General features: G+C 36.4%; 1 protein-coding gene and 1 long non-coding RNA gene across 2 annotated transcripts; both read left to right on the top strand.

Annotated features, from left to right (window-relative positions):
- Nucleotides 1–668: 668 nt before the first annotated feature.
- On the top strand, nucleotides 669–10,844 carry LOC144351311 (uncharacterized). The gene is made up of 3 exons (XR_013420414.2): nucleotides 669–846; nucleotides 6,401–6,668; nucleotides 9,708–10,844. It is a non-coding gene; the product is annotated as an uncharacterized LOC144351311 (long non-coding RNA).
- Nucleotides 10,845–14,180: 3,336 nt separating this feature from the next.
- Nucleotides 14,181–24,013, top strand: LOC100366910 (transient receptor potential cation channel subfamily A member 1-like). Its single transcript, XM_085503912.1, has 13 exons — nucleotides 14,181–14,234; nucleotides 15,181–15,276; nucleotides 18,301–18,552; nucleotides 19,299–19,385; nucleotides 19,611–19,709; nucleotides 19,849–19,950; nucleotides 20,076–20,210; nucleotides 20,583–20,714; nucleotides 21,662–21,867; nucleotides 22,105–22,203; nucleotides 22,602–23,056; nucleotides 23,801–23,908; nucleotides 23,994–24,013. The coding sequence occupies exons 1-13, from the start codon at nucleotides 14,181–14,183 to the stop codon at nucleotides 24,011–24,013; spliced, it is 1,845 nt and encodes a 614-aa protein (XP_085360038.1).
- The last annotated feature ends 5 nt before the right edge of the window (nucleotides 24,014–24,018 follow it).

Consider the following 24,018-nt stretch of genomic DNA (forward strand, 5'->3'; position numbering starts at 1 on the left):
CTATTTAGGATAGGCACATCGCTGAGGGGATGCGGTATATCCTTGGTTTCCATGGTACATGCACGTACGTAGTTTAGTTTCCCTCAATCTCGCGGTCCACATCATGCTATGTAAACCTCCTACGTACCAATGCTAATACACAAGGTTGCAATGTACACCATTATCTATGAACTTGAATTGTTGACGAATCTAATAAACCATATTTAATAACTAGTGTGCTCGTTGCATATGGATACTGCAGTAAATTGTTACAAATACACGGCATCGGCATTTAGAAACTATTTTATTGTTTTTAATATGTAAATGCAAAACAATTACCTAAATTAATAAACTCCACGGATTGTATTTTGCAGCTTACTCGTTATGTTACGTTAATCACCATAACAACGCGATTGCTTCCCGGGCATCGACTGGTAAAAATACACAAGGCGCCGTTCACCAAGATAGATCCACTATTTAGTTGAGGGATGGTAACTATACTTAGTGAAGGGGTCGATACCTTCCAAGCTGTTAACTTAACGAAGTTAAAATTTAATTATTATTTAGTCGATTGACATGAAGGTTAGACTTTTAGCGACTTCATTAGCATGTCCCATGTGTGATAGTATTAAATAGAACGCGTGAGACTTCATATAGTGTGTACGCGTGCAATCAGGTAGAGTGATCCAACACTGCCTATATAGGCGGTATTTCTAAGCGAAGTTACATCGTATGACATTGCTAATAACTTGAGCTGAGTATAGTTTCTACATTACTTTCCACTCATCGGCTTATACAATGAAGTACTCACCAGTAATTATTATGGTAGTCTTGTCATGTTGTCTCATTCGTGATTCCTTCGCATATGTAAGTATGTATAACACCTGCAATCATGTATTTTTTTTTTTTCTTTTTTTTTTTTGGTTATTCTTTTTTTTTTGATTTGAAATATTTTGACGCACAGGTTTTTCGGTCACATTTTCATTATTTCTGTTGTTTTAAACCAGTTCCCTCAAAAGACCCCCCCTTTCAAATCCCAGACATTTGATCAATGTTTCGAGATTATTTGCTTATATGCTGTACCGCTGTTTGCGAATTATATTCAACACAAAATCACCATCATTTGGAAATCACCATAAATTTGTCGCCTGGACTCAAAACATCGACTATGCTCTATAGAAATGCTGAGTGTACGAAACAAACATTTTCACTTAGGTTTTTTTTTAATTTGATTGAAATTTCTTAACTATTTTCTGGTAAAAATGCAATATGAACAAGAACATGGAATTTTTAATATTGTTCAAGTTGATTGATAATATATACGATAAATACATTGAATCCTGACATGAAAACACATATCTGAGTATTCGTTCGATGAAACAATGCAATTCTTTAATACGCATGTGAACTGGTTGTTTTGGTACGTACAATAACACTAACTGCGCAGGCGTATTAGTGATAATGATTTGCGACAATGTGCGCAACAATCGAGGGCATGAGGACATGCATTCGAAACTGCAACATATACGAAATAAATACAAATAAACACAAATTTATACAACACGGATATTTATTCTATCTAGGTAAAGATGGAATGCTCTGTATACGGGTGGGCATAAACATTTGAGAAGATTACATTGTGAATGAACATGGTCAAAATTACACTGGGTTGTTTGAAGTAGTCACTTAAACATATCCAACCCCTGTCACCATTGTGAAGAAACCCCAAAATATAAAGACGCCAACACGTAATCTCAACTTCTTGTGTTGGTTCTGGTTACCACATGACCAAGCACATAACAGATATATTCATGGCTGATTCACAATGTAGAAATGGGTGTTACTAGAAATTGTTATATGGACTAGTTCATACGCAAATGCAAGGAATACGTTCACATAAATTATATAAACATTTATTATCATAAAAATTTATCTCAAAACAATATAAATAGCTATAATAAACCCCAATCCAAAAATGGGAATATCCGGCAGTGTTTGTGTGTGTGCAATTTCACGTAACTGGTTGTCCCTCTGTGCTTTCCCGGCCACTTGCAAACACATTAGCGTAAACAGTTCGCTGCGCACAAGCTCGCAGCTTCTTGAGATATTAGGTCAACATAACTTGAAACACAAAATGTTACATGAAATAGCCATGTATAATGTCACGAGACAGTTTATATCAGTTCCTACGCCATTAATTGCACATCGGTTGCTGTCCCAATCAACCAGTCAGCGGTCTCCATACGGAGTAGCAGTTCAATCAGATCGTGTGCTACATACATATTGACCTGCTCGTATAGGTTCTATCCAATCAATGGCCTCCAAAAATCATACACATGCCAGACTTAATGAGAATATCCAAGAAGGTATAGTTATGGTGAATACAATGACTCGCCAATCGCCAGTAGTCAGTTGCGGCCAATCATTGTCCAATCAGTTTGCGTGTTACAAATCCCTCTTTGGCGTTTCATTTTAAACAAAATGGCGGCGCCCACTCATGAATCGTGATATTTCTGATGATAAAATTGCGAAAGTTTTCGGTGTTGGTGCCCTCAAGCCTCATCAGGTACAGGCAATCGACGCAGTTTGTGTGGGAAGGATGTCTTCATAGCGACAAAAACAGGAAGTGGAATTTTGTTTTATAATTTGGTACGTCGAAGCTGATTGGGCGCCTTGTTTCGAGGCGCGCCGGATTAGATCTCACTGCTTAAGATACGCAATTAGCCGATGTGATCCCGCACGGTATCGCGTAGAGGTCTATATAGGTCGAAAACACGGGACCGTGCGATTCGGACGATGGATCTGCAAATTATTTTTAGTTCATGATACATCATAGCCCGATTTGGTCTACAGTATGTAGTATTGAACAACCATTTTAAAATATGTATGTTTTCGTCCTTAATGCATATTTAATGAATATTGTTCTATTGTTTTAATAGTAATTTTTGACAAGTTCCCTGTTTGGGCGTAACATATCGTATACGTTTGGATAGAGGACTTTGGCAGAAACCGTACAACTAAGTACAACTCAACGGTATACGTGTTTCTTCACTCACTCAATCACATCGGTCATACCATGGAGGTAAAAACTGTCTTTTACCTCCATGGTCAGACAAATTAAAAAATTAATACTTAAAATGTATAAATGTATATTAGCTTCAGTTTCAGTTTTTAGTTTATTTACTATTTGCAACCTAAAATTCTCTACTCCACGGCTTTTGTGAGTATGTACACATATATACATAAACAATATAGTACATGCCTAGCACTTTACAGAATCTGACGGAAAATTAAAAATTATTAGAATAAAATGTACTTTTAAAAATCGCAATGAAATCTAAAGAAATTTCTTTAAAAATCATTTAGTGTGAAATGAAAAGACTTTTCCTGGTAATAATTCGTCATGACACGTAGTACATTTATTTATTTATTGGTCAATGTATTCTCTAAAACGTGAATTGTTTTTGTTTTACTCTATTGAAAAAATCTAAACTAAATTATCTTGGTCTGATATATACACTTATCCCAGAAAATGTATAATTCAATTATTCTCTCTTATTCAATGTTCATTGTGAATATTAATTCAATATACACAATATTGATAAAAACAAAATTTCTAATGAATGTTGAGGAGTTAATTTAATAAGCACCATGAAAACATGTTTTTAAAGAAGTTGTTACTATTTCGGGGAGTTTGCTGCCAGCCAGCTTCTCTACCAATTGTATGTCCGTATTGACGTATCTTGTGACATCTTCACACTGCAACCAATCCATTATTCAATCAATCGTGCCTTAAGTTAATGGTGTACTACCTTTAATTTTAAATTCCACCTCTAACTCGCTCTATCATACGAGAATGTCGTAACGAGCGGTTTTAAACTCAGTGTTGCAAGGTATGGTGACTACTGCGCATAGCCGTTCCTTGGCAACCAGTGTTGTTTATTCATCGGGCTTGCATATATCGACATTCAAAATATTTTACGGATTTGTCAGTTGATTGTCATGATATAACCCAAATCACGCGAGATCTCGCCAATGCAGATCATGCAGAATTATGCAAAGGCATTTAAAAAAATCGTGAAAAAAAAACTGTTTGTAATGTTCTATTCTATTTTCGACCAAGGCCTTGAGCCACTGGATAATTTATATACATTCGAAACCTAAAATTGTCATCGATTTGTTAGTACACACGGAAAACAAATATGCCGTTAAAAAGAAAACAAATAATCTACTGTATTGATCGCCACAAACCCCAGCGGCACCTCACGACTACCGCTCGAGCGACAGAAACATGGGATTTGTCTTAACCATGTCAACATATGTCAGCTATCACAAAACAAAACCCACAGTTTTCTTCATAATTTTGTTATCAGATCTGTAGCCATTGGAAAAATGTGTTCTTTAGGATGAAAATTAAGCTATACACCATGATCGAAAGATACTTAACATGTTACAACAATATTTTGACGGGAAAAAATAAGGTATAAACTGAACTGAATTGAAATTGAATTACCAATCCTCATCTAGGTAATATGGTTCACACCTTTATGTTACGGAAAATGAAAATATGCATTGTTAATATTGATAACAAATCTGTTTAATATTAGTATAGGAAACTCCACGGGAAATGAGGTGTTGCGAGGGCGTCCGAAATAACTCCCGGATGCTCCATGGTGTAGTTACTTATACGTCAGCTGCTTTTAATTATTTAAATTCGAGGATTAAGCAAGGTTAACACAATCCCCCCCCCTCTCATCATCAAAACATTCTCTAATTTCCACCATCTGTTGACACCGACGACTCGAGAAGCAAGGACCACACCTGTTTTGTGACTTCACTGCTTAAAACACCATCTTTTCAACAACACACTCAAACTTTCAGGCCAGCTGTTTTAAAGATTGTAATGGGTAGTTATGTCCAGTAACATCATGGCTTGTCTTTCATTAATGTAAGACATCATCTAATTGGCTACTCGCGCTGCCAATCACTTGGACTGTGTGTAATATAGCGAAATTTCTTTCATATTGCATTCCGATATGCTTAGTAGTTGCAACATTTGTATTCGACTCTAACACTTAATGGCCGTCAAGATCTCGTTGAGAGCATGAGACTCGCGTAACTTGGCTCTGTCGCTATCAAAAAAAAAAATTAGGCGGTCATTTGCAAATAAGGTCTACGATAAAAACATTTGTCATGTACATTCTTTTTTTCTAGGGGGGATTTTGTCATCTGCTCTGTATCTTTTTCTTTATTGCGGAAAAAAAATTGTTATTAACACAAAAAAAAAACAAAAAAAAAAACGTATATTCAAATATTAATTAGTCGCATGTTAGAATATTGTTGTAGATTAGTGTACGATAGGTGGGTGGATGTATGTTCAGTACTTAATATGATGCAAACGTACGTGTTTGTATCCGCAGGCGAATACGCTACACGCTCTGCTTTGTTCCACTCGGAGACTATTTCCTCGGCAATTAGGCAAATACCTGTGCATAAAACCCAGATGAAACGCTTTTAAACTTGGTATGTTGTTACATTCAGGGAATATTCTCCCCGAAGTACGCAAATGCTACCTCAGAGTTAGCGTAGCCATCAGGAATTATTCACTCTGGAAGTACATTTTGTCTCCCATCGGTATAAAAACGTCTTCCCGGTAAATGCGATGGGAATCCCAAGGCGTCGTGTATCCGACAGAGATGACCTTCTAACTATTCATTAATTTGAAAGCCCCTTTAGAGGATATGCAAATTAGCCACTGACCAAGCAGTAATTGAATTATACGGAACTTTTCTTTTCAGCCTGAGCGAATGATATATACTAGTAAACATTATTGTGTCCATTTTAAGTGAAGTATAATAATATACGTATGTTACGAGAGGGCACAGTAAGAGCGCTCTATAACGAATTCGGCTGAACTGTCATATTGACAGTGTTATTGGTGTTCTCAAGGCAATTTAAACAAAAAACAAAAAAAAAGAACATACGAATTCCATACTTTATGGGTATTACTATACACACGCGTGATTTACTTTAAGTAATATTGACAATTTATCGGTGCACGTATCTTAGGCATTAACGACTTTTAAGATTACAGTTTTTTCAGTTTTTGGATTGCGTGATTCAAAATGTCTATAAATAACAGGCTTTAATCGTCCCTAGTTGTGCCCTACATTTGAATCGGCTTTCGAGAAATTTATTATAGGAGACAGTGCTATAAACATCAAAGTAACGTGTTGTTCTGTGCCATGTACATCCCAGAATGCAATTCACCCAATGTTAACTTGGTTGAAATTGTCAATAATTTATGGCATTATTTTGGACACATGTTTTTTCTGGTATTTTTTTTTTTAACATTTCTCATCCCAATAAAACTGTGCAAAGTCGATAACTGTTAATGCGGGTTTATTCTCCATGTTTTCAGCCGTATGGATCGTTCGTATACTGCAACAGGGACTCCGACTGCAGGTCACCGGGTTTGCCTTTCTGTCTCGGCAACGGCGTATGCGGTGGCTTCAAACTCATTATTCCGTGTGACTCAAACAAAGGCGGCGAAGACGACGATAGCTGTGCCAAACTCGGCAAAAATTATAAGTGCGTTAATATGTACTGCGAGGGACCTCCTCAGATTTACAGTCCGTGGGGTAGGAAGTAGTAGAAGACGGCGTCTCACAGAACTCACCGTAATGCAGGTTTGTGCGTCGAATTAGATAAGTGTTGACAGTGGCTTCTGAATGTAGGTACTCGTAGAATGCTACTCGTGCATTTTTGATGTGTGTGCATATTTTAGTGCAAATATCGGTGACAATATTTCGTATTAAGACTTATCTATAATTAATCGTCTCATTAGTATCAGTCAACTTTTTTGGTTCATTGTTAATCTGTTTTTTGAGAAAAACTTGCATACAATTGCAATTTAGCAGCGATTTCCACAGACCACATGACAAAACCTTTCAACATTAGAAACCCAGTAAATATAATGTCACTTGTTTAATACTTCTAGACATGAATAAGTATATTGTGAGACAATAGACCATTTTCCGTTCACTGCGAGAATCACGCGTTATGCGTGAAATCGAACGTAAAAACAGGACAAACAAAGGTCATAGCGTCGTAGTCGCGTCAAACATCGCGTGGGATTCGACAAACGCGAAAGTATTTCGGGGACATTTCCATGCTTAATAATGTGCTGTCCACATTTGATGATTGGCAATTTCGATTAAGTAAGGGTATTCGGAAGCAATATTCCTCTGTCGAAGATCGGCCGGTCAATGTAAGCTGCGAAATAAAGAAATTCTAGTTCAAAATCAAATCGTTCGATTTTTGCGGCAGACGTTCGCAGAGATCTCGCAATGGTACGGAAAATCACCTATATATATCATTTCTTCTAGAGATGTCACAGAGCAAAGTATCGAGATATTGAGATATATTCTTGCCATGGATAACAATGGTAAAATGCCCTTCAGCCTTGTAACATATATAAAAAATAAAATTACATTCTTACACTCTTGTGACCAATACATGATAATCATGGGTGTATGTGAGAGAGATCATTCGTATATCCTCGGGGGCGGACATCCGGGCATTTTCACCGCCTGGCAACCCGCGGCGGTGAAAACAAAGGCCCAAAACTCGCAGAAAACGGTACTTTGGGATGATTGTTGAGACTCCCCTGAACAGTGTAACAAGATTAGTCCTACGTGTGTAACATATATAAATTTGGTTGTTCGGTATTACTTCAAAGTTGAGTTTGTGTTGTTTTCTCGAATTTTCACCGGCTCGACCGGCGTTCCACAGCAGCGCGCACAGAGCCCATAGAAATGCATGTACAGTGGTGCGCGTCGTAGCAACGTGGAACGTCTAGTGACGTAGCTCCGCCCCCGAGGATATGACACTAGCTTACAAAAGCTAAAATGTCAATAACAATGTCAGGGGGGAATAAATCGTCTTTCGAGTGAAAACACGTGTATGTACTTGTATGTGTCGCGTGAGAACTTTCTGCAGTTTTGGTTGATATTTAGACTGGTCGTTAATTTGGAGATTATTATGCTATTTGCCTTTGGTATCAATCTTTCTAAAATCGAAATTACAATAGGTGATTTTCCGTACAATTGCGAGATCTCGGGAGATGCATGAAAGACGCGCGTCGAACGTTTGTCGCAAAAATCGAATGATTTGATTTTGAACTCGAATTTCTTAATTTCATAGCTCACATCGACCGGCCGATCTTCGACAGAGCAATATTGCTTCCGAATACTCCTACTTATCGAAATTGCCTATCATCAAATGTGGACAGCACATTATTAAGCATGGAAATGTCCCCCGAAATACTTTTCGCATTTGTCGAATCCCACGCGATGTTTGACGCCTCTACGACGCTATGACCTTTGTTTGTCCTGTTTTTACGTTCGATTTCACGCATAACGCGGGATTCTCGCAGTGAACGGAAAATGGTCTATTATATACTAACAGAGGTATAATGTACCTCTGATACTAACAAGTAGTACACAAAATTGACTTGCAAGAAAGGCACGGTAAATTATATATAAGCTATATAAATTATTATTTCATACGTGGCTCTCATTAATTATTCGTATCACGTATGTTGCATCAAGGAGAGGCATTCGCGCAATGTTTATGATCACGTGACAATACATCTGACTCGGATGTAGGCTAGATTCGAAATTAAGTGTCAAACCATTACCGTGAAATGATGCACTCACGTAATTTAATTAGACTTTTTATCTCGGCAGTAATCTCGACATTATTGGTTCTGACACGATGAATATTCCCAATTGCAGTTCAATCAAAGCGCTACAGTCGTCACGCAGCGCATGTTCGAATTTCGTGTAAACAAACATTGTATATTATGCGCGTTTTATACGTTACTGTGGGTCCCATATCGAACAGAACGTGACGCGAGGACTGTAGCGCTATAAATTCAAGTCAAATGTAATGAAAGCAGCAAGTAGATATTATTTTCATCACAAATATACCGCTAAATGTAGTTTGCTTTAATCGTGTCGCATTAATATTCGAATGATCCTACGCCGTGTTATCCCATTTTTGCCAACCAGCGTGCGAATAGCTAAAAACAAATGTAGCTCTCGATCTGCTAAACCAATGTTGCCTTCAAGTTCTTGTATCAATAGGGACGCATACATGTACGACCGGTTCTTACCAACCAGTCACTGCGCACGCGCACGCACACGCGCGCAAAACGTAAACGTAAACGTGAGATACCCTATTATTAATTTACTAGACCAGCTTATCAATTTATTTTATTCAATCTTATACATATCTATATAATAAATGACAAAGTTACGTATTTACACAGTATGAAATGGCTGGACATAGCAGATGGTGTGCCTGGTGAGTGTCATTTTAGCCGAACGACGCAACCTCGTAAAAATGATTTGAACTAACCAGTTCTAAATCATGTATCGATCTCGAAACGCGTATAACAATTCAGTCAGCAACTTAGCGTGCAATGTTGATGTTTTGATGTTTGGAATAATATGGCAGCGACAGTAAAATACAACAAATCTGGCGTTGCTCTGCAAACTGGTCAGTGTGTTATTGTTACAATTATATCCAACAGCTTCTAACGAAGCTTCCGCACGCCTCGTCCGATTATCTTTAAATCCTCCAAAACAATGCACATCTTGTACGGTTGATGATAATATTTTCTATCGTCATCTACGTTTACGCTGTGTATGATTCTTTTGCAGATACAGACCACGTTCTACTGAGTTTTCACAACCAATACACCACGATGCTGAATATACATAGGAAATGATTGACTTGTGAAATTGCCGCATCTACTATAACTGTTATATAACTGCCTTGGATTCAGATTTCGACATAAATTTATAGTCATCAATTCAAGAAACTGTGCCAGGATTGCAAAGAGCCTCTCTTTACTCACAACACTGCGAAAACGGCCTGATGTCCGATAAAATATATTTAAGGTTTAAGGGACAAAATAAAATGAGAACTTTTCTAGATTACACAAAGCACTGAGTACGGTTTGTGAGTGATTTGCTTGTGTACATATTTTATGGATCGTGCTGAAAAAAAATAAACATCAATAGTTGATGTCAATACAATAATGCCTCGTTTGAGTTGTCATTAGTTCTGTACAAAGTAGCAAAAGACTTGATTCAGGTCTCATATCACTAATTAGAATTCCATAGACGACAAATTAGCGTTTGGGTGAATTTCTAAAAAAAAAAAAAGATCAAAATATTGATTTAATTTGTTGAAACCACAAGTATGTAATACAATTCTTGCCAGATAACCCCAGATTCGCCGGCTCAAAGTCCTACAAAATGGATGTAAACAAAACACATAGATTTGTCAGACTTTCTTCATTCAATATTCTCAGAAAATCAGCCAGCTTCGAAGTGTCTAATCAAGAGTGTCCCAGATCCATAAGTGACCGTTATTTGTCAATAAACAAAGCATCATATGCGAGCCCAATAGCTGATGTAATTGAAGTACGCCCTCACACATCGCGTTTCAGAACAAACGAAATGGGGAAAAAATATTGGCTAAAAAGCAACCACGGCTAATTGTTGGTATGAGACCTAAAAGCAATCCGTACTGAGTCACCGCAATATATGTATATTCAGCAAGTATATGTTATTGTACATTTCATATATACTTGATTACCCGTTTTATTGATCGATCCCTGACTGAACCCAAGATCCAGTTCCAGACGAATGTAATAATCTCGCGGGTCAAGTTATCGCGTGATTTGACCGCTCAGTTGTCAATCAATACAGTTGCCACATTCTTGCTTTATTTAATATGTATATGCTTTAAAACTTTATTTGCATAATAAAAAAGTGTTTCCGTCTTTGCAACCGGTTTATTTGCAGTATGTTATGTCCGTTACTGAATAAGTACGTCCGTTAATTACGCAATTCACTGAGTACTGTATTAGAATGCACCCTAAAACGCGCGTTTATAACGTTTCGGCCGAGGAATGGATTCAAAAGAAAGACGTGATACTGATAATAATATAAGAAACGCAATGATGACGAATTGACGAAGTGAGGTGTTTTTGTTAGGGAAGAATATAAAACGATCTGCGCATGATGAAAGCATGAACACCACGATTCCAAGACTAATAATGAATTTGCATTCTCTCTCTTCATAGTATTTTGACATATTCCGACGAATGCTTATATACACAGCATCAGTTTGAGTAGTGCGATTTAAACATTCACAAGTAAACGTCACGTGAGCAAATAACTGATGAGCGCTTGTTTTAGAACATGAAAATGTAATGTCTGCTTCTACAAGTAAACTGATTTGTTCTATGCAGGTGAAAGGGGGGGGGGCTGATTAACAAGCCCTAGTTCTGCTCTCGTAAACTACATCGTACACAATTAGCTTCTCTGATTCTTTTTTTTTGTTCATTGTTCACTGTTAGTATATTGACGAATGCCGTATGACGGTCTACGTGGAACGACCAGTCGAGACGAAACCACTAATTAGTTTCCCATGTGGTTATGTAAATGATTGGTAGCATTTCACTTATGCAACCTATTAGTTGAACTCAAATGACTGTCCATTAACGGCAATTATCTTGTCGAGTTTCCACATGCTTGACTAATGAACAATAAAGTTTCAACGTAATGTCAAATAATAAATGCACATTATTCATATGCACCTGCATACATTTCCATTTAAACTGAGTTACAATTTTGAAACATAATCAACTATAGGAATGTATTTTTAAACCTGTTTCTAAAATCATTTCGGAATACACCTTTCCTGTTATAAGTTGTGCCCCCTCGCGACAATAATCATCTGTGACGTAAATGGGTGAACAGAGGCCAGGTCGGTTAGCCTCCATATTGTTTCGATCTGTAGTCGCAAGCAATGAAATAATGTATTAGGGAGATTTACTGTATTCTACATGACACCCGCCTTGTCACTCTTTTAGAAAAGAAGTGTTTTAACCGGATTTGTGACTTGAATGGATCACCGGAAGTCAAAAGTTTTGTTTGCCCTACACTTATTGTAGCATCCGATTATCGTTCGATGAATGAAATACTCTAATATGCATGTGCACTGTTATTCCTGGTACGTATAATAACAATCACATTCGTAATAGTGGTTTAGATTTTTCATCTAAAGAATACAGTTACTGTTATGTAATTTGCGAAGGCAACAAATTTAGCTTATGACAAATCATTTTCGGTTTGGTCTCCAGTATGGGTATGGGACAGCAGCACTAAAGATATATGTGTTAGCCTATATTGAATCTTTAAACGTTTCACATAATATAATAAATAACATATTGTATCCGAGGCACACCATACACAAATGAATCTCGTCTTATTACAAATCACAATGACCACAACGTCGTTTCTCGGGGAAGTTTTATGTGCATACCCGTTTTAATATGAGGGACTGTGAACTGACCGTCTGAGTCTAGTAGATAAGGGTTTAAATTTTGAAAATACGGAGTGGGGTGGGTGGAATAGTGTGACCTGTGTATTTTTTACAGTGTCTTCATTTTTTCTTGAATTTTGCCAACATTGCAAAACCTAGCGTTTTTTGTCGGTGTCCAGATGATTTTAAGGCAACACTGAAATGACAAATATTGGATAATTATAAAAAACACAAAAAAACGTGCATTTAACAATTTACAAGACATAGCCAAATTGCAACCAGATTATAAGTAACATTTATAAGTTACACGATTACGTGACATAGCTAATTTTTCATGGTTTAATACATTTCCCATTGGTAGTGATTTTGTATTCATGCGGTCGGGTGTACAGCGGACCATTAAGGTAACAACTAATGATCGCGTTGGCGGCGCTGTCATCATTGTATTCAATTTTTTATGGCGACATCATAATAGAATTCAATCCCGTATGCAATCGATTTACTATCCCTAGTACTATAAACACGGTGTATTGACAGTAAGCGGGACTTAGCTACAACTAACAGGTAACGGGTATCTTCTGTTAAAACATAGGTATGGAGAGCTACTTTCACTATAACGTCGCACAGCGAAGACAGTCGCCGTTCGTGGATAATATAAGTAAGTTGTATTGTATATTCCTACGTGAACTAATTTAACTATAACTAAAAACAAGCTAACGCACCATGGCCTGGCAGCCAGCCGGCAACTCACAATTATTGGGCGTTTAGAAAGACTTGTCCGGTATAAAGTACAGGAACGAGTGTGTTGTTTTAGGGAGGACATGTTTTGCACAGGTTTGAAATCGTTTGCATGGGAAGCAGTTATGAAACTGGCGAATTAGATCAAACCGTGTATCGTAAGGGTAAATTGGGTGCTGCAAAACACGGTTTAGAATGAACCTGTCCCACTAATTGTACGAATATTTTAGAGTGATCGTAAGTTGCAATGTCCATGATATTTCGGTTTGATATTTGTGGGCTGCCACATGACGCATAAGATAGCTAACCCGGTCACGTACAATTAACAGCTGAAAAAAATCGATACTTTTACCATTGGCAACGTAATGTCAAATTCCGAAAATAAAAGACGCACACAATATAGTTGGGCAAAGCATTACGTAACATATCGATCAAATGTGGCGTGCAGTGACGTTACACAAATTTGACTTACTCATAAATGTTTTCGATGGTTTTAAATATTCGTATTAACTGCAGACCAACTATATTCAATAAAGTTCTTTCTGAATTCGACCATGTTGAAATGTGCAGCTAAATACTAGTATATAACAGGTGCAGTAACGTACTTATTTGGAATTCAATTAAATGAACGATACGTTAATGTTGATTCCGAGTAGAGCGAAGGAGTTGACCTTTATGTAGAGGCGACGCACAGTGGTGACCTGAATTCAAAGCGACTACGCACAGTCTCTACTCACGTCTGAGTGGAATCAGATTGTATATTGATCTAACAAACTTACAACCCTCTTTTTTAGTTTTTTTAATGTTGTGTACATCATAATTATATTTTGTGTAAAATAACGGCTGAGTCTTTTCCACGAAACAAAACTAAACGAAACGAAATAAAACTTAATCAATTTTTTGAACGACATCGAAATCGCCACGTCATAGAAATACATTTCTCGAGAATATTTAATTTGCAGCTCAATAAATACGAGTAACTAACATGAAAGCTCAATAAATAAATACGAGTAACTATAACATGGCATGACAGCCATTTTGGAATTATTGAACATAATATGTCAAGTCATGTCACTACAAATGAATCGAGCTGCAAAGTAGGCGGAAAAGAGGTAGAAACTAAAAATTTCTGTGACGTGGCGATGTTTGGAGTTGTTCAGAAGTTTGGTTTAATTTCATTTCGTTTTTTTTTTACGTTTCGTTTCGTGAAAAAGATTTAGCCTAAAATAACTTCTAAATATTTGGGTGTCAAATTGTTTGGTTATTGAGAAGGTTTCTGAAACGAATTTACAATTGCAGTATTTTCCTATACTAGTATCAATAATAAATATACAAGCAATGTTCCAGCACCAAAAATAGTTGAAAGGCGGTGTTCAATGCTGACAATTGAAAAAATAATAGCTAACACCAATCCACTAACATACAAGAAAGACAAAGTTAGCTACAGAAAGCGCAGCTTTGATATGACGTAAGATGTCTAAACCGCCACCAAAGCCGTGACGTAATCACCAACCAATGTTCTTTACTTTCCAGTCGAGCGTTGTACCATATGTAAACAGTTTTCGAGATACTACAGTAATTATGACAACGCGCGAACTCTGTTCTGTTCTCCTGGATGCCATCGTATATATAATCTGCGAAACGTAAGTTAGATCTTTTTTTCAGTATGGCATGGGGTGAGCTGACTGAATCATGTACACTTGTGTCTGAAACTAGAAATGAGCGCAATGCGTTAGCATTGAGACAGGGTCCAATGATTCATAAATATTGCCATTTTATAAACTGAACATGTATACTTGTATTTCTGCAAATGGAAAAGTAAAAACCAGGAAACAAGAATTTGAGTCTAAGGCTATCCCTTCACACTACTAATGTTGTTTTTAAGACAAGATACTGCCAACCTCCTAGATACATTTGGTTATGTTTATTTCATGTGACCCGCAATCACAACTAAATGGAAAGCACTTATCACGTGTTTCAAAACACGTGCATTTAGTCTAACGTCCCTGCTGTCATTGTTTGCTAGCAGACAAATTATCTAATTGCGTATTGTTTCAGGGTAAAACGAAGAATGTTGTACTGATACGGATAGATGACCATGAAGAGAGTGACGCCATCAACGGGGATATCGTAAACAAGACAGTGTCGCACCATGTATGTATTATGCACCGTAAATAACTATCACATAATACAAACATAGATCAACAGGTGGTTGACATTTGTTGCAATACTTCATTACTTAATGTATGTATTATGTATCATAAATCACATTTATATAATACAAACATAGATCAACAGGTGGTTGACATTCGTTACAATATTGCATTACGTCATGTATGTATTATGTATCATAAATCACATTCATATAATACAAACATAGATCAACAGGTGGTTGACATTTGTTGCAATACTTCATTACTTAATGTATGTATTATGTATCATAAATCACATCCATATATTACAAACATAGATCAACAGGTGGTTGATATTCGTTACAATACTTCATTACTTAATGTATGTATTATGTATCATAAATCACATTTATATAATACAAACATAGATCAACAGGTGGTTGACATTCGTTACAATATTGCATTACGTCATGTATGTATTATGTATCATAAATCACATTCATATAATACAAACGTAGATCAACAGGTGGTTGACATTTGTTGCAATACTTCATTACTTAATGTATGTATTATGTATCATAAATCACATCCATATATTACAAACATAGATCAACAGGTGGTTGATATTCGTTACAATACTTCATTACGTAATGTATGCATTATGTATCATAAATCACATTCATATATTACAAACATAGATCAACAGGTGGTTGATATTTGTTGCAATACTGCATTATTAATGTATGTATTATGTAACATAAATCACATTCATATATTACAAACATAGATCAACAGGTGGTTGACATTTGTTACAATACTGCATTACGTCATGTATATATTATGTATCATAAATCACATTCATATATTACAAACATAGATCAAAAGGTGGTTGACATTTGTTGCAATACTGCATTACGTAATGTATGTATTATGTATCATAAATCACATTCATATATTACAAACATAGATCAACAGGTGATTGGTATTCGTTGCAATACTGCATTACGTAATGTATGTATTATGTATCATAAATCACATTCATATATTACAAACATAGATCAACAGGTGGTTGATATTTGTTGCAATACTGCATTACGTAATGTATGTATTATGTATCATAAATCACATTCATGTAATACAAACATAGATCAACAGGTGGTTGGTATTCGTTGCAATACTGCATTACGTCATGTATGTATTATGTATCATAAATCACATTCATTTATTACAAACATAGATCTACAGGTGGTTGACATTTGTTGCAATACTGCATTACTTAATGTATGTACTATGTACCATGAATCACATTCATATAATACAAATATAGATCAACAAGTGGTTGGTATTCGTTACAATATTGCATTACGTCATATATGTATTATGTATCATAAATCACATTCATATATTACAAACATAGATCAAAAGGTGGTTGACATTTGTTGCAATACTGCATTACGTAATGTATGTATTATGTATCATAAATCACATTCATATATTACAGACATAGATCAACAGGTGATTGGTATTCGTTGCAATACTGCATTACGTAATGTATGTATTGTGTATCATAAATCACTTTCATATATTACAAACATAGATCAAAAGGTGGTTGACATTTGTTGCAATACTGCGTTACGTAATGTATGTATTATGTATCATAAATCACATTCATATATTACAAACATAGATCAACAGGTGATTGGTATTCGTTGCAATACCGCATTACGTAATGTATGTATTGTGTATCATAAATCACTTTCATATATTACAAACATAGATCAAAAGGTGGTTGACATTTGTTGCAATACTGCGTTACGTAATGTACGTATTATGTATCATAAATCACATTCATATATTACAAACATAGATCAACAGGTGGTTGATATTTGTTGCAATATTGCATTACGTAATGTATGTATTATGTATCATAAATCACATTCATTTAATACAAACATAGATCAACAGGTGGTTGGTATTCGTTGCAATACTGCATTACGTCATGTATGTATTATGTATCATAAATCACATTCATTTATTACAAACATAGATCTACAGGTGGTTGACATTTGTTGCAATACTGCATTACTTAATGTATGTATTATGTATCATAAATCACATTCATATAATACAAATATAGATCAGCAAGTGGTTGGTATTCGTTACAATATTGCATTACGTCATATATGTATTATGTATTATAAATCACATTCATATAATACAAACATAGATCAACAGGTGGTTGACATTCGTTGCAATACTGCATTACGTAATGTATGTATTATGTATCATAAATCACATTCATATATTACAAACATAGATCAACAGGTGGTTGACATTTGTTGCAATACTGCATTACGTAATGTATGTATTATGTATCATAAATCACATTCATATATTACAAACATAGACCAACAGGTGGTTGACATTTGTTGCAATACTTCATTACTTAATGTATGTATTATGTATCATAAATCACATTTATATAATACAAACATAGATCAACAGGTGGTTGACATTCGTTACAATACTGCATTACGTAATGTATGTATTATGTATCATAAATCACATTCATGTAATACAAACATAGATCAACAGGTGGTTGATATTTGTTGCAATACTGCATTACGTAATGTATGTATTATGTATCATAAATCACATTCATGTAATACAAACATAGATCAACAGGTGGTTGGTATTTGTTGCAATGCTGCATTACGTCATGTATGTATTATGTATCATAAATCACATTCATATATTACAAACATAGATCAACGGGTGGTTGACATTCTCCCATTTCATATCAATGTTGTTGTGCTGTGCACGTTACGATTACAAATAGTACTGTATTACGTAATTATTATGTACCATAAATCATGCCTACATAATACAATACAATACAAATACGTCATGTATGTATTTATGTGTCGTGAATGGTTTTGCTGGTATTCAATATTATTGACGCAACGGACAAAAACACATAAATGCATAGGGCCATTTAGTGGAATGTTATACTTGAGGACGTTACATTTAACTATGTTCTTCACAGGACAAAGGGTGTGCATTACTTTTCAAAGTGTGCCGAAGTAACGACCCCGAGCGACTCCTTCGTCTCCTGCGAAAGTTACCCAATGTGAATATTGCTGACGAAGGAGGGCGTTCGTTATTATCTGTTGCTGTTTACCATAGTGATGTCATTGTGACGGGGATGTTATTAAAGGCTGAGGCTGATGTGAATTTTACCGGTTCTGATGGGGTGACACCATTAATGGGGGCGATAGAGTGCGAAGACCAAACAAAGGTAAAATATTATTTGACTTTAACATTCAATTCCATTAAATTCAAATACACGCCTTGTAATCATATACACATATTCCATACTCGTCACTATGACGTCATTTCCAGCTAACCGCGCATCTTGGAATATATTACACACATATCTGACATGGTAAACATTCAGCATTTGTAGAATGCCACTCGCGAGTTTTTCATTTGTGCGCAGATGTTTGCGCATATATCGGTGACATTATTTCGTGTCAAATTCTGTCTAAAATTAATCGTTATAGTATTAGTCCACAGTGTGTGAAGTGTTTTGGTTCACTGTCAACCTGTTTTTTGAGAAACAGGGTAAAATAATATGAATAAAATTCCATTTCAGCAGCGGTTTCCATATACTAGCACATTTCCTCTTTAAAACCCCCACTAAAATATTGTAAATTTGTAATACTTCTAGACGTCAAAATGTACTTTGTATGACACTATATATCGTTTTCCATCATATGTCATCGAGCAAATATATTCATGTCTTGGGAAACAATTGTAAAATTCCTTAAAAATACAAAACATGCTCAATATTTTCACTGTATTTTATTGATCGATTTTCTCTGAACCCCATATTTTTATTTTATTCATCCTTGTAATACGATCAAATATGTAAAAATAAACAAAGTGACAATAGTTTTACTTTCGTGAAGCTTGCTACCTTAACGCGAACACGCACAGTTATTATACTTGTAAATAAAGCTGTGTTGTTTTAATCATTTTCAGGTGAAATTCCTCGTACGAAATGGCGCCAAAATATTGACCAAAGACAACAACGGTCGAATTGCATTGCACAGGACAGCTGCTAACTCCGTGAGTGGCCAATTATTTCGTATAATATAAATATATATTATGATGATTTATAGGTTTTAATACATTTTTAATTATTATGAAAATATGTATCTATACAAAAATTATCTAATCTCAGCGAGAAAAAAAAGATATGTGTGATTATTTCAGAGATCAGACCAATAATAACGCAAATAAGCGTTAAGACTTGATTTACCTATACACGCTGATGTGATTTTATGTTTGTAGAATCCGAAATGTGCCGAATACTTATTAGACAAAGACCCGTCATCAGTGAACACGGCAGACAACTGCGGCATCACGACCTTACACATGGCTTTGGGTAAAGTATGTATTAAAATTGTGTTAGAAAAAAAACTTAAAATAATTTTAAAAAAATAACCGACACTGAGATCCATCGATCTTTTCGTTGCATTTAAAAAGTATAAAAAACTCACCCAAATAGTAATACTAATTCTGTTTCCAGAGTAACCTTGATTTGATCCGACTATTGATGAATTGGGGTGCGCTGTTTCAGGAAGATAATTTGGGGCGATCGCCGCTACATTGGGCTGTCGCTGAGGGCGATGTAAGTATGACCACATTCGACACACACAATTGACGAACAATCGGGTCACGGATTTGCATGGTGATATCTCAGGAGTATGTTCTGCTGAGGATTACTTACGCCTATCTTGTTAATATACATTGTAGGTACCATGTTTATCCGAGTTACTTCACGGATGTGAAGCGCAAGATTTAGACAGGAAAGATAAAATGGGACAGACACCAGTGCACTTCGCTGTACAGTTGGGTTACACGGACGTTGTGGCTCTGCTGGTTCAAAAGGTACGCACTCATTACCAACCACATGTAAACCGTATCTTATATCTTAAAGTCACGTCGTATTTATTTTGTAACCATGACGTTTACTCATCAGTACGATAGATCGTCTCATCCGACTCACTCACTCATCGGTCTTGATTGGAGTATATTCAAGACCCGGAGTATATGCAAAGACTCTGTATATAGTGTGTGCCGGGTGAGGGTGGTGCACTGGCTGTTTCGCGTACACACACCTTTCACACCGAGTTATGGATTTCTGGATGGTGACTCTTTTTTTTTCTATGACATCGATCCAGACACTAAAACGAACCTCAGATATGCCATCTATCGCGATACTTATAAATATGTTGTTATGTATTCTTTTTTAACACCCAGGGCTGCAGTCTTACTAAACGCAATATTGACGGTCTGACACCGCTACTGTTAGCAGCGTGCTATGGACATTGTGATATATTCAAAACAATTCTAGCAAAGAATGATAAATACATTAACCAGACAGCTATGCAGGTAAGGTAGAATTCTCCGAAATGCCTTATCGATATTACAATACACGTCACGTGACTTCTACAGTTGTACCTGATTGGCTACCCAACTGTAATATATAACACTCGCTTTAATTGGTCATTCGCTACCCCACTGTTTTTTTCATTTTTCATTGTTTAATATAACCTGCTCATTTTGCCTATGCTCGACAGATGAATGGTTGTATCGGGAACATTTCCGTCTTTTTGCTATTTCTGGTGTTTTTATTATCCTGAGTTTTCGCATTTTTTTACTTGTAGCATCATTGCATTTTTTTATATATATATTTTTATGTAATTTTGGTTTCCAATCAGAGAGCAGCTTGTTTATTGACATTTCTAAACGTTTCAAATTATGTCAACTGGGCATCTTCATTATCATTTGTCCAATAACAATCCAGTTAAATTTAACTGAATAAAATCTGAATGGTTCAAACGCTACGGTAACAAATTTAAAAGCAGCTACATATTGCATGTATTAAACGACGTGACGTATTTATATCTTAACACACCGTAGAAACCGGTAGATTTAAAATTGTCAAACTGTAAACGATTTTACTTTGTGTGCGGTTATTCGTACTCAAGCACCTTGAATAATAACGGACACACATTAGTTAACGTAGGAGGGTCGTCACCTGCGCACGCGCGGGAATCGAGTCCCCAACGACGATAACAACACACGCTAAAAACTCAATGTGTAGGCACTTGTTTGTAAATTATGACACGATATGGCCATCTGACGCATACGCAGGTGACGCCTCCCCCATTTTAAAATACCAGTCTTCACGTAAGCGCGTTCAAATTTCATTTTAACAAACAAAGTGTACACACGTTGTGTATGACGCACGGACCCGTACCGAACACGCACATTGACAACGTATATAGTACTTTGCATCTCTCGTTTACAACTATTTTTTATATAATAACCAACAGGGACGTACTGCTCTACACTTTGCTGCAGCTAGTGGCGAAGTAGAGTTGTGTGACTATTTACTGCAAATTGGAATAGACATCAGTGCTGTGGATATCAATGGTCACACGCCGTTATTCATCGCCGTTACCAACGGCAACGTGAATGTGGCAAAGTTGTTGATAAAGAGAAGGGCAAAAATATTGAACGCAACAGATAAACTTGGCAGGTATGTTTAATAGATTTGTTAATTTTATTTAGTAGTTATCGAAACGTCTTTATCCTTACATTCGATAAATATTGTGTTTTTCTGCTTCAATCACATAATTTCGGAGTTATGGGTGTATTTAATGTTTGCCCTAGGTTTGCAGTTATCTACCGGTAATGCGAAAATTGACGAAATACCCCTAAATAATCTGACATTTTGTGATTTATGTTGTTGGTAATTCGTTTTTATCGTACTTAGATCTTGTCTACACTATGCCGCTGAGGGCGGTAATATACAGTTGACATCGCTGTTGGTGGCTGTCGTAACCATGTTGAAGTTATCCAACAAATCGAAGGCGTAAGTATGATTTATATTACATCACACTCCAATACTCTTTAATCTAGTACTCCGATGTTTAATGTGTAATGCTATGCGATGCAAACAATATAATGTAATGTAATGTCATGGAATGTGATGCGATGATGCAATACCATGCGATGATGCAATACCATGCGATGCACTGCGGCTTGATAATCATGCATACTAGATACACGTGTGTTGTTTGTATACGTATTTTATTTCTTGAAGGGAGTGTCAATTTTTAGTAAGTCAAAAAATAAAAATCAGCCATTCAACAAGTAAAGTCTTGTCTTCTCAGCCACTTTCTCAAAGAATAACCGACGCAAAAGCATACGCAAGTGTTTGTGTACCTCATTACCATTGCTGTTTCCTATATTCATATGTTTCCATTTAAGGGCTCAATCATGGATGGATCTCAAAGATGACACTGGCAGTACCGCATTATACCTGGCTGCACTGAAAAACCACAGACCAGTATGCAGATTGTTATTAGATTTTAGCGCCACCACCGACAAACGTGGAGAGATACTTTTGTTTAATATGGTACTTACAGTGAATGATGAAAATAGACTTAGTATGAGCGACGAATGGAAATGTGACGAAGAAAAATTAGAGCAACAACAACAACAACAACAACAAGATTCATATTTGACCTCTGAAAACAAAGACAAGCAGGGATTGAAAACTGACAAACGAGATACGTTTCTTCAGAGGACTCTGAAAGCATTCGATCGGTCATTCTATGTGTATTTACCGGAGTCGGTGAAACCGAAGTTGACAACAAATAAACGACCGTCGACTTCACCGGCAGTATTGCCATCAGCAACCAAGACTTCGAAATTAGACCAAGGTGAGAATCATGTAAACGAAACGACGGTGGTGGGACACACAATTGAACGGAATAACGGGGATGGGGCATGGCACTCAATCAAACTGAATAACGGGGGGGGGGGCACTCAATCAAACGGAATAACGGGGATGGGGCACTCAATCAAACTGAATAACGGGGGGGGACTCTAGTAAACAAATTTAAAATAATCGGGGCACTCTATTAATCGGAATAACGGGGATGGGGCACTCAATTAAACTGAATAACGGGGGTCTATTCTAGTAAACAAAATAACGGGGCACTCGATTAAACGGAATAACGGGGATGGGGCACTCAATTAAACTGAATAACGGGGGTCTATTCTAGTAAACAAAATAACGGGGCACTCGATTAAACGGAATAAAGGGGATGGGACACTCAATTAAACTGAATAACGGGGGTCTATTCTAGTAAACAAAATAACGGGGCACTCGATTAAACGGAATAACGGGACGGTGGTCACTCCAGTTATATTGGCTATTAATTTTTCATCTGGCCCCTGACAATGAATGTTAAAATAACAATTGGGGACATTCTCACAAAACGGTGCGAATGGTGAAAGTCATTTTTGAATCAGGGAATCACCGAATGTTTAATGTTCTACATAGAATGGCATTTTTTTATTTCATATTCAACACATTCTCCAAATTAAGGTACTCTAAAATTACATTGCAAAATTAGCTAACCCAATTTTGAATGATGTTATATTCTATTATATTATATTAGGAAAAGAGAGCAAAATACCAGGCGTTGTACTTCCGCTCAGAAAGACTAACCAGACAACATTACACTTATCGAGATACTGTAGAGAGGAGGCGGACAAGGCAACATACAGCGCATCACATGACAGGGCCAACTTGAAGAAAAACATCTACTTACCTGAAATACAACCGTTTTGGCTTGCTCAACCTCGTCCCAGGACCGTACCATCAACTCTAACATTG

The sequence above is a fragment of the Saccoglossus kowalevskii genome, chromosome 9, assembly GCF_978046115.1.
Source record: "Saccoglossus kowalevskii chromosome 9, keSacKowa6.1, whole genome shotgun sequence".
Taxonomy (NCBI): domain Eukaryota; kingdom Metazoa; phylum Hemichordata; class Enteropneusta; family Harrimaniidae; genus Saccoglossus; species Saccoglossus kowalevskii.

Bases quoted from the DNA above. Each gene is read 5' to 3' on its own strand.
- LOC100366910 (XM_085503912.1), top strand. From the start codon at position 14,181: ATGTCAAGTCATGTCACTACAAATGAATCGAGCTGCAAAGTAGGCGGA. The intron at 19,386-19,610 runs GTGAGTGGCCAA...TTATGTTTGTAG, and splicing joins ACAGGACAGCTGCTAACTCC to AATCCGAAATGTGCCGAATA. The intron at 20,211-20,582 runs GTACGCACTCAT...TTTAACACCCAG, and splicing joins TGGCTCTGCTGGTTCAAAAG to GGCTGCAGTCTTACTAAACG.